The sequence below is a fragment of the Corapipo altera genome, unplaced genomic scaffold (genome assembly GCF_003945725.1).
Source record: "Corapipo altera isolate COAL_440 unplaced genomic scaffold, ASM394572v1 24, whole genome shotgun sequence".
NCBI lineage: Eukaryota > Metazoa > Chordata > Aves > Passeriformes > Pipridae > Corapipo > Corapipo altera.
Genome location: NW_020884903.1, coordinates 1,508,623 through 1,520,970, shown reverse-complemented (window position 1 = coordinate 1,520,970; position 12,348 = coordinate 1,508,623). Strand labels below are relative to the sequence as shown.

At 40.1% G+C, this 12,348-nt stretch overlaps 1 protein-coding gene across 1 annotated transcript in view; it reads right to left on the bottom strand.

Moving 5' to 3' along the window:
- Nucleotides 1–6,368, bottom strand: part of ARHGAP28 (Rho GTPase activating protein 28) — a 73,910-nt gene extending 67,542 nt beyond the window's left edge. Inside the window, exon 1 of the mRNA XM_027650957.1 lies at nt 6,094–6,368. Coding sequence (XP_027506758.1) covers nt 6,094–6,224 — 131 coding nt within the window. The 5' untranslated portion in view covers nt 6,225–6,368. The remainder of the gene's footprint in view (nt 1–6,093) is intronic.
- Between the last annotated feature and the right edge of the window lie 5,980 nt (nt 6,369–12,348).

Genomic DNA, 12,348 nt, shown 5'->3' with positions numbered 1-12,348 from the left:
GGAAAACCCAGATGGAGTGAGTCAGTTTCAACCAAGACAGAAAGCAGGAAGCAGGAAAAGGGCCCAAAATGCTGAGTAGGATGCCTGGTTTCAGTCACCACCTTGGGATGTGAACCTGGCACTATTCCCTGGGTTTCCCTCCTGTGCTGTTTTAAAGCACCTACTACGGTGGCACCTGATAGCCACACAGAGCATGGTCCTGCCCTTAAGGAGGATGTGTTACCAGCTAGGCTTACTCCGCCCGGCCAGCTGGAGCAAAGCACCGCAGCAGGGTAAGTGGCTGCTGTACTGTGGCTAGCCAAAATCCAGGATGTAAGCTTGATTGTTTGCTGTGGATACTCTGCACTATTTCAGGATCCGATTCTATATTTGTACAGTACTAACCAGATGCTTTTCAGATACTGTTCTAGACTTTTACTATTACTCCATAGCTGGGTCTTCCAGTTGCCACCACTGCACATTTTCTGCACTTTTGCACTGAATTATTCTGATATCCCACGCAAAAATAACACTAAGGTTCTTGATTCCTGACAGTTTGTTATGCCAGTGCTGTCAGACTGCCAGATGCAATCTGAATGTGTCTCTGTAGGGCAGGCAGGGCTCTCAGGTCCTACCCTTTCTTGCAGGCAGCTCCAACCCTCCTGTAATCAGAGATAAGTGACTTAGTTAAAAATGAATGGGGCAGCTGGCTAAATGCTCAGCCAAACAAAATGATCAAAGAGACAGGGCCAGATGTTTTTCATTAGCTCTACATATGGAGGTACCAGGGAGAGCAGCAGGAGCACCAAACTAAAAAGAAACCAGAGAAGCCAACTCTAGTTTCAACCATAACATGAGGAGCTGGCTATAAATACTACATTCCTCAGTGTGGCTCCCAGAGGACGTGCTGTAAGTATTTCTAAAACCTACAGGAAAAGCATGTCTACTATTGTCTGACTTATTTATATGCATCCTCTTGGTAAATATTTCATTAAGAATTATCATTCTTAGCATCTATAAAAATATACTTTAAAAATCATATTTTAGAAAGCTTTTATAAGTTGTAAAAAGCTTTTTTTCCACAAAATTTATTTTTGGCCCAGTTGGTGCCAATGCACTCTTTTCCAAGACTACTGATCTGTGGGATTTTCTTTGACTAGTTTTAGTACATTTTAAAACTTTAATTTCATAGGTTTTTGAGTCCAAATTACTGCAAGAGATCCCAGTTATGCCAAGATTTACTATGAAAAAGGAGCCAGATTTTTATTTTTGTCTTCTGGGGAAGTTTATGGTAGAGTGAGATAAATATGCAAAACAGTTAAGGTTGTTTATCCTGCATCACTAAGAAGACATTCTTGACATCATTTGTATATAACTGAGCAGAGGAGCTGCTCAACCAGCGCTGACAGAAATCCAACCCAGATCATCCAGCCTCAGGGCATACAGACCTCACTTCAGTATAATAAAATCTGCTTCTGTTGGGATAAAACCTGAACTCACACAGATCCTCTTGTCACAAAACAAATTTTGGTGCACAAAGGCTCCTCCTCCAGTTACATTCCTTCCAGGGACGCAGTCATAATTTCAGGACACTTTATCTCAGCCTGACATATTTTTGTAGTATCTTGGGGCTTGCAAGGGGGAATGAATATTACGAAACAATCTGGTGCCATTCTTCTAAAATGTAAAGTGTAATGACTTTTAATATTGGCCTCAAATCTGCAAGTCTTAGATCTGGAGAGCAGAGATCCTGGAAGCTGCCAGTGGGTAACTCAATCAACACAGTACCTTTCAATCAATACAGAAATTATTCTTTTTTGACTCTACAGTATAGTGATGTCTGCCTGAAAGTCACCCCTCCGACAGCAGGAGGAGGGAGACATGCTGAATGTAAAGAGATTGGAAAGGCATTTCTCTGAAAAAACTGGAAGTACCAGAATTGCAGTTGACTAGGGAAGAAGCTAATAAGGGGTCTTGGCTGCGTTGATCAACGGTGCTGAAATCCACTTTGCCCTTTACCTATGTAGCAGGCTCCTAGGTTTGATAGCATATATGCTGCTCTTTGCATGAGTATTGATTACAGAGGCTGTTCCATGTATAAAAAGGTTGATGTGCACTTTAAAAGCTGCCCTAATCCCATTCTGCAGGAACTAAGCTCATGAATGTGCATTTTCTTTCCTCTGATTCTTATTTCATGCACCCATTAGCAACAGCCACTCATTGCACGCAAAGTATCTGTGATTTGCAGTGCAGGATGAGTTTTTTGCTGGTAGATATGCTAGTAGCAAACTGGCTGAGGAACTTAGTAGGTCTTATACTGGAGTCAAGGAAAGCTTAAGCATGACTCACTTAGGAATGCTTTGTCCTCCCCTAATTGCATAATTACCTTAGAGAGCTCGCTGGCCATTTGGCATAGAGGTCATGCCTGTTTCCTCTGAGCACAGGAATAACTCCTCCTAGCTTCTCCTAACAGGATAAAAAGGGGATGTGAGGAAGACATATGGCCATGGCCCCGCTTTTCCTCTATATAATCCAGGAGCAGTATTTGTGCACAACTACAAAGTCCCTCATTCTCTGAAATGAGGATGGGAAAGTTCACCATTATATAACACAAATCAGCACTTTCACCTTTGGATGGAGATAGCATCTGTATTGAAAGTGGTAGTGTGATATTCCAGTGTCTTTGGTACTGGTACTTGTAACACATGTGTTCTAATAAGTGGAATTAAAAAAGAATAATGAGTGTCCCACAAGAACAGCAATCTTTCCCACTATACTCATATGCTATAGAGTTAGCCTGACTGCCAAGCAAAAAAACCAGAGATCTCCCCAACACCTTGTTCTTACAAGCAATAAATTAAAAAAAAAAATGTATGGCCAAAATAAATGCTATCAACAACTACAATCATGCTAAGCAGATAGCAAGCAAAGGAAAGGGACCTTAATATTACATGAGAAAAATGGAAAATGAATTTGCTAGTTACACTAGCAGAATTAAAGGGAAGTTTTGGTGGAGAATTCTCCTGGACCTCTAGGAAATTCAACAGAGCAGTTTTCAGGGCTCACCGCGTGTATAGAACTGGTTAAGTAAGTCTGGAAGATGCAAAAAAGGAGAAAGATATAATTGAACAATATGGATAGCTGAGGCAAAGATGTTTAAGTACTGCTACCTTTAGTCCCCTGGATGAACTCTTGTTCTGGAAATGGCTGGAATTTGTAGTCCCTCTTCTTAACCTTTTTATTGATGTTATCCAACATTACATTTGGAAGCTAGATTTCTCCTTTGCAGATTGGTGATGGCATCACTATGCAGTCAAACTTTCATCCAGCTTTCCCTTTCATTACTCCTATGAATTCTCTATCCTTCCTCGTGCACTGATGCACCTTCCATTCAAAGTAACTAAAGCAAATCTTTTCCCGTTCCCCTTACAGCCCAGCAGCTAATACCCCCTAACTTATAATGGGGTATATACCCACTGGCCTTATGAATGAAAATACTTGCATCTGCTATAATTCATGCTGATCCTGATGCTGCCTGTGTGTTTTAGACATGCACACAGCCTGCCTGGTTGGCCCTTCAAGAGTTACAGAGGGATGTGAATACAAGTGGTCTGATGCATCTGCTGGTGTAAGCTTTGGTGTCCATGCGCTTCTTAGCTTTGTGTTGGGTTTCAAAGAGTGTTTAAGATTACTCATTTGTTTTGCAGCTCATGATGGTTACTTAAGTCTTTCCTTCTTTTTTATCAGTCTCTTTTTCAATGGTGGGAAGCAGTGCAGTTAAACACCAACTAAGGCTGCATTAGGTTCCCCTTTCTGTGATAAACCTCTACTTAGTATGTTCCCAAAGTGAAAGTTTTTGGAAGAGAAAACAGTTGGAGGACACATCCAAGCCTGGCTCTGGTGAGTGGAGCTGTTCTTCTGATATAAATGGTGCATTACTCTAAAGTAAGAGAAATGTCAGGAGGAGAGGAGGAAAATGAAGTATCTTGATTCCTAAGTTGAGAGAGAACTTGTCAGCAGTTTAACAAATCAAAGGCTAATATCCAAGACTCATTCTGTTCTCACAGATATATATCTCAAGTATGGACTTCGTTAGAGTACATCTAACTTAACCTAGCTGACTTCAGAGGACAGTCAGGCTACGAGTCCCAACTGCTTTTGTTATCAAACAAAAAACAGGTGACACCTCTGTTCTTTTCATGATTTTTTGAATCATTTTCCTGGAGAGCTAAGGAGTTAGCATGCCATAGTGCTGGTAGCTGCCCCTGGGATCAAGGAACACCATACAGAATCTATAATAAAACTTCTTGCATTAGGATGGCGGCAGAGGAAACTATACAGAAAATGCAGTCCAGGAAAGAGTTCTTAGAAGATGAAGTAGGGATTAAGCCAGAGCCTATTTTACCATTTGCTAAAACACTCAGTGCATTTGCCTTCATGGGTTCTGCATTCCAGAGGACTGCATGCTGTGTTAATAAAATCCGTCTCTTGAACAGGCTTTGGAAACTCACACGGCCATTGACTGCCCATATGGCAGAATTGGGCTGTTGCTATTAGACAGCTGCAGGGAGTTGAGGACAAGAAGGGGGAGACAGCACCAAAATCGTATGGATATATAGATGTATAGAGAGACATAGGGCTTTTCCTCATGGCAGGAGCTTCCAAAACACGTTCCCCATCAAAATGCCAGGATCCTCTTTTGTTTTTTCTTTCAGGAACTGTAATATGCACTTCTGTTTTTTGTAGGTGATACGTATGTGATTTATGTATGTGATTTAAACCCTCATACACCCTGCCCTTAAGCTGCAGGAACATATTAAAACAATTAGCACACCTACAAGAAAAACAGCAAATCACCACATTTCTGTTGCTCACAAACTTAAAGAGAGATTGAGTTTAGTGCTCTTCCTAGTGCAAGAAATTGCATGCTCTCCAGTAACCCAGTGCCAAACCACTGCTCTCAGTTTTGAGTAGCAAATGCCATTCTTATTGCCTCTAAAAACTCAGACTGTTTCTTTTCTTAATATGAAATTGCGTATTTTGGTACTGCTCTCAAACAAGTTTAACAGAACAAAGGAGTTATCTTTATGAGACAGCCAGGGAAACACACAAAGAACAGGAAAATGCAGCTAATCTAAATAATGACACTGAAAACAAAACAGCTATTGGGCTATAAATAAACAATATGAAGTAAATTTCATCATTTATACTAAGAGAAGACACAGACTTAATTCCTGGGTATAATGCCATCTGCTGTTTCCTCAGACTTTAGTTTTTATTTTTTCAGTCAAGCCACAAAGTAGCATGTCCTACTTTCTTCAACTTTTTACAGTATGAACTTTTATACCACTTTGGAGAAAATTGCAAACCTCAGACATACATGGAGAGAAAGATCGGATTTTCTAAAACAATAAGATTGCCCAGATTGTTAGTTTTTGAACTGCACAAATACAGACATTCTTACAGGGCAGGGAGGTAAACATATACATGACTGCATTAATTAAGACAATACTTCGTTTCCTGCAACACAAAGGAATTTTCTTAATTTAGACTAAGTTTTTAATATGCAGTCTCCCACTGTGTGCATGTGGGTGTGCAAAGCAGTAACTGCAATTTCACCAAAAAAAAAAAAAAAAAAAAAAAAAAAGAAAAGAAAAAAAGCAGAGACTGGTCCTGACCTGGTTGGTGAATGGAGAAGGAATTAAATAATCCTCTAAACCAAAGCCAGAATCAACTTTCTGAGCGCCAAGCTCAGCCAGTCCAGCCATCTCACTTTCAGTAACACAGTGCTAAACGACTGAGCAGAAGCCTGATTCACGTGCCTTTTTTTCCTGGGGATTGTCTTGTTGAGTATCCTGGGCAGGAAACTGGTGTGATCTGTTGACTCACAGGATTTAAAATAAGCACTCGCGTTTCCCCCCTCCCAACCCTGACCCGCAGCCCTGGCCTGAATCACTTCCCCGGTGGAGGCGAGAAATGTGCGCCAGCAAAGTGCTCGTGAAGTGGCCGAGTGGTCGGCAAATGCTCTCAGGCTGTCATACAGCCAGCAAACCTCACGTCCAACACTGGCACAACATCAGGACACGGCACCGGTCCCCATCCCTCAGGCTTTACCTGCTGGCGGGTGAATGGCTGGGAGGGATATCCTGTAGAAAGCTCTGCTCCATGCCCGGTATCCTGGCCGGGCTGTGGGGATGGTACGCTGTGAGGACTACGCTGCCCGAGTCCTTCATCTCCATGGTCATAGGCACATGTCGGCCCCGGTGCTGGTGACAGAAGCGACAGGGCTGTGCTGACGGGCCCCGACGGAAGGGCGAGCGAACCTGCCAGGACCACCAGCCTGACTCTGCAGCAGCCGCTCGCCACTGTCGGCTGTCAGGAGAGCCGTGTAACTGAGACACGGCTCCTCTCCCTGTCAGGAAGGCTGAATTAGCATATATTCAAAAACACCGCCCACAAAACAACCCACGGGGAAGTTACTACGTTCCTAGGAAACTGGAAACCTGAGATAATCCTGTACGGCACTGAGTGACTGCCCAGAAAACTTCTTGTTTGCGTTTTTTTTCTTGTTTCCTTTTAACAGCAAATTTCTTAATACTCATCCTGCTCCTGAAATAGTCTTGTCTAAGTGAAACTATTTGTTGGTTATACAGCCAGATGAGTGGAGAGCACTACTCAAACACAAAACATAGTTTGGCAGAGCAGGGAGTCTCAGAGGAGACATTCAGAAACCAAGTGGGCTCTGCTAGGTTTAAATCATCAAGGAGCAGAAGCTGTGATTTCCTATGTGCCGGACCATTTCTGTAGCAGGGAACCAAACTTGCTCTCTTCTGAAGCCAGATTAAGCGTTTTAGCTAGATTCTCCCTGATATGGCTGTGTACGTTACTAGAAAGGCACTGGGAAATGAGTGAATTATTTTTATAATTGTCTATGTTCATCTGGAACAATCCCATAAATAAATACAGACCGAGATGCTTGATATCTTTTTATGATTTACCTTGATCTTTATACACTAATATGGTAGTTTTAATTCAAAAATAAATAATCAAGCAAAAATATTGGGGTCCAATTCTGGAGTAACACCCAGAGAAAACTCTGTAGACAAAGTGAGAAAGTTCACACATCACTTTATTTTCCTTTCCCACTTCTTCAGTGTTTGGTTTTTTTTTTCAAAGAAATGTTTCTGATAAATGCCAATTCCTGAAAACTGTTGTCATGCCTATGAAATCATAGGAGGGATGTCCCTAATTTTACTCTATGGGCCACAGCTCTCTGAGCACCTTGTGAACACGTGTGAAACACCAGCCTCCATTCACCTTTGTCACAGCTGCCAGTGGCATCCCAAGCATAGGTACTCTACAAAATGTTTGTTGGGCTCCTCTTTCACATCCCTCTTTTGAGAGGGTGCTCTCTCTAGTGCTGCTATACAGCTGCCTAAATTACACTGTCGGTCTCTCCAGCTGGTGAAGTAGCTCAGGTTTTAAAAATTATTCATCTCACCTTCACCTTCTCCCTGAACACAGTATCCTGCCTGGAGGGACATGATGGTTTCGGTCAAATATGTTGCCGCGACTCATGTAGGCAGTGCCCAAGTTAATTTTAAATTAGCCAGTATAGGACACTGATAACAGTACACTTGGCAGCACTTCTTGCCAGACTCACCCAGGAAGCATAAATATTTGAACATAAAGAGCCTCTAAGCCTGCTCTTGCTACACTGTTAAGATATCCTGGATTAAATATTTTAAAGCAAGTTTGCCTAGGATAAAATCGTGGTTGCTTCCATGGCAGCATGGAGGCCCTCTGGAAGCCTCCATGCAGCCATGTACATATGTTAGAAAGGAAGGAGAAGGCTCTGAGCTACCTCTGGAGGCATCACTGCCCATGGCATCAAGACTATATACTATGGTGCTGCCAGTGAGGACTGGGATGAATGGAATAACCAGAGCTCTGTGATTATTGGGGTATTCAGGAAAGGCATAGGGCCTGAAAAACTAGGATCAAGGCCATGATGGATCTCATATCCCAGGTCTGTGGAGCACTGACTGAATGCCAGGCTGATGCCTGGCTTCTGGATCACCAGGGATGCTGCTGCCAGTGCCGTTCTTTTCCCTTCCTACCTTGGCTTTATATTCTCCTTCCTGCACCAGAAGGTGAGTAACCTTCTTATAAATACAAATTTACATTTGGCACAACTGCAAATAGATATTTTGAAAATGAATCAGCCAAAATGCATATATAAAATTGAGAGAAAAAAAATCTATATATATGTTATAAAATATCTCCTGACACACTTTAAGGACATTGTTCACAGTTTATTTCAAGGAATTAAACTCTCAAAGAAGCACACATAGTGGAAGGCACCAAACACTATTAGAAAGGGAGTGGGTGTCCTTCAGATCAGGTGCTGACAAAATATTGGCTGCAACTCCAGGAAAGTCTCTTTTCTCCCCTTCCTAGCCTCATAACACTAGTCTTTCTCCAGTACCATCAGACAAAAAAATGATGGTTATGTACTTTAAGCTATGTGTAGATAAAACCCATAGTAGAAATGCAATATATTTTTAGTATTATTTTTATTTCCTCTCTTTGCATGATAAAATACCTCAAACACCAAAATTACTTACAAAGAATACAGATACCATCTCAATAGAAAAATGCATATAAAGAAAGGAGGCCCAGACTTGTTAAATGGGATTTTCTCTCTAAGAAAAATAAACATGGAAGATTTTATTTGGAGATTTATAAAGTGCTGGTGCACAAACTGGAGGCTTGTATGGAAATGGCAGACTATTTGGCACAAGTACAAATACATATTTTGAAAACTAATCAGCCAAAAGACATATATCAAACCTAGAGCTAAAAATATTTATATGCTTAATGGCTCTTGGGATTAGGCATCTCCATATTATTGAAACCCCAAAATTATGCTAAATCAACTAGAGATACACATCAGCCATCAAACAAAGTTTTAACTGGGCTAGTGATACGGCCATAAGAAAAATGTACAAGACAACATAGGCTGGATTCCTCCTTCAGTTCTATCTGTGCAATTCTGTTAGGTAATAGAGAATTTATTCTCCTGGTTTATAAAGAAACAAGTAGGAAAATATTTTAATCCAACATGTTTGTGTTTCTACAAGATTTCCTTGAACACTAGATTATGAAGTACTCAGGACTGTGACAGTTCTGTCTTTTCGGATAGTTGAGAGCTTCCCAGACCTTTCAAGTACTATGGAAATGCCATTTCAGTGAGAAATAAAATATTTTGAGGGTGCTTGTGGTGGCAAGCAGTAAAGTGAAGGTGCAGCAAGAGAAGAGTCTGTAGGATGTCTGTGGCCAATGATCCCGCAAGCAGCTGCCTTGGGTTTGGTAGGCAAGGGTTTTGTGCTTTCAAATTTTATGTTGTGCTTGTGTCAAGGGGAGTGCTTTTCACTTTCACACATTTGGCAAAATAATTAATAAAAATAATTATATATGGATCAGTGGGCCCAAACTTTGAGAACTAAGAGTGAGAAACCTTTGTTAACCAATTACTTCAGAAATTTAAGTTAGTGGCTATATAGTTGTATGATCAAGCCTTCAGCTCCTCTGTCATAGCAGTATATCTGCATATATATCTGTGAGAGCAATATACAAGAAGTATAAACACACAGAAAGTCACTAGTTAAAGCTTACTGAAATGAAAAAGTAGCTGTCATTAATAACATTTATGTATTTACATAGAAATAATTAATAATAATTTGGACAGCATGATGATGGGCAACATTTAATATCTTTTGCTTGGAAAGGAATTTATAATGGTTTCACATGGATTTTAAGCACCTATTCTAGTTAGATCCAAGGGGAGCTGTCACTGAGAGGAATGGGATTGTCAGCTAGGGGTTCTTGTCCTGGGATGGCGGGGGCATACACCATTATATTTTAAGAGTAGACCTACAGAGCTCTGGAAAGTGCAAAATTCTTCTTTCAACTTCAAATAATAAAAAAAAAAATCTCTGGTTATTGAATTTCATTTCTCGTTTCCAGCTTAAATTATCCAGGATAAAGTTGGACAAAATTAGCAAAACTTTGAAATTGATTTTGGACCAGTGTATTGTGAACTTGGGTTAGATTAAGTTTTATAAGGAAGATGTTTAAAACACAGCATTTTTCCCTGATGAAATCAAAGGAAATAGAGTGGAGCAATAAACAGAAAAATGTCATCCTAGCACTGTGTCTAAATGTCCTTATCGCTCTTGCAATAACTTTTGTATCTATCTGTGTGAAAGAAACCAAAACCAGAACCACTGTACTTTTCCATCATTTTGGGGGGAAGGGGGGAAAGGGTATCCCTTACTTCTCTCTAATTTTTCATTTGGATGGAGAGATGCTCTAAGGATGGGGACCAGAGAGCCCCACTGTACCAAAGAGTTGGTGTGGGCTAAAAGCACCTGGACAGTCTGAAAACATGAGTGCCGCAGCATTGCATAAAAGTCAAGGTCAGTGCTGTTTGCATCTTCTACTACTCAGTACCAATTCCCATGAAAAAAGTGTCTGGGAAGGTGCTGACTCTTGTGTCAGGAGAATTTTTACTGTGGCTTGAGGTCTATTTCCTTTCAGATCATCTTATACCTCAGGAAGGATAGTGTCTAATGCTTGGGTTTGCTTCTGAACATGTATTCCTATGATGCCAGAAGAATTACAGTCTGGTTTTTTTTTCCGCTATAGAAGTGAGGTGTTTGTGTGCTTCAGTGTGGGCAGCTGGGAATGTGAGGGAATGGGTGAGATTCATCAGTAGTACCAAAACATATCCACTGCTTTTATAACATTGAAAAATTCATAAGCCAAAACATAAACAAAATCGGAGGAAAATCTTTGTTATTCTGCTTTGTCTTTCAAACTGAGAATAAAAATGACACTGAGAAAACTGTTTCTTATCCTTTACAAACAGGTTAGTTAACAAGCCTGTTTAAGCAAAGAGAATAGAAATCAGGTATTGTGGTAATTTGTGGTTTTGCAAAGGTTTTTAATTAAAGTATGAAACAAAACATTCATCTTTGTTAAATATAGCCTCACATTTTTCAGTCCCAGGCTCAATTTAAATATACATCACATGTTGGTGAACTTTAACGTGGTGATTTTTTTATTGAGTGATTTACTACTGATTCTTTTATCCTAAAAAAGATACAATAGCATGGGAAAAGAATTCTTTGGGCAACTTTGTGTAGCTTCTTGCTTAGCAATGACTGTCATTTACTTTCTAGGAGTTCAAAAGTTGGTTCTTCTTAGCCCAGATGAAACTACCCATATATTATTCCCATGTTAATTATGTACAGAAAAGGAAACTTCCTTAATCTGTCTGCCACAATAGGGCTTTCTGGAGGTTTACTTTAAGAAAAAGCTCATATCCTTTCATTCATCCATTAGGTTTATGCTCCTTCATGATATGTTGATCTAACCACTTCAGCTGGGACAGCTGACAATCCACAGCTGAATGCTGTGGTCTGCTTTTTTTGTTGTGAGGCAGTAAGTTAAAATTACATGAAGGAGTGGTAATGTGGTTAAGTTAGGAAAAGTAGCATTGGGAGAGGCTGGTCACTTCTTTGAAATGTTTCTCTAAGCATAAGCTTGGTTTCTGCAACATGGAAAGGGGAAAATGGTCAAGGATAGAGAGCAATGACCATTTTCAGTACACGTATCTAAGTCCTGATACCTCTGAAACAGCAGAACTGGGTTAGGTATTTGAATTTGGTACAGGGATATTGAGTCCTTATATTCAAATTATTCATTTTTACCAATGTTTATGTATTCCAGATTGTACAAATAGAGTTGTAATGACAAACAAAATAGGAAGATAGTTTCTTGTATAAAAAGCCAACCAGGCAGACATTTATAACTTTATTCTTTTAAAAAGTACTGTTTTCCAGGGGACAGTCAAATTCTTAAGCAGCTGTATGTATATGTATTTGCTTAGGATTTATGTATATACCCACATAACACCCCTCACCCTCCACCTTTAACCACTGTTTTAACATTTTAGAAAGGTATTCCTTTTTTTTAAAATGCTATGAACAGCAAATGAAAATTCTGAAGTTAGTAATGATCAGGCACATAACAGCAGACATTGCAATATCAACTATCTTGTTTTGATTGCATTCTACTCCTTTTAAAACCAAGAGCACTGTTTTTTGAAATCACAGAGTCTAATAGCACTGTTAACTGGGTTTACCACATCTGCATCCAAGAGGAGAAACCTCAAATTCTCCTTCCCACCTAGATAAGAGGGGTGTATTTCAACAGAGCATAGGTTGCATCTTCATCCTGCTTTGGCATTCTGTGGCTTGATGTCTTGAATTCCAGAAGTTAATAAATTTACTTTTGACTTTG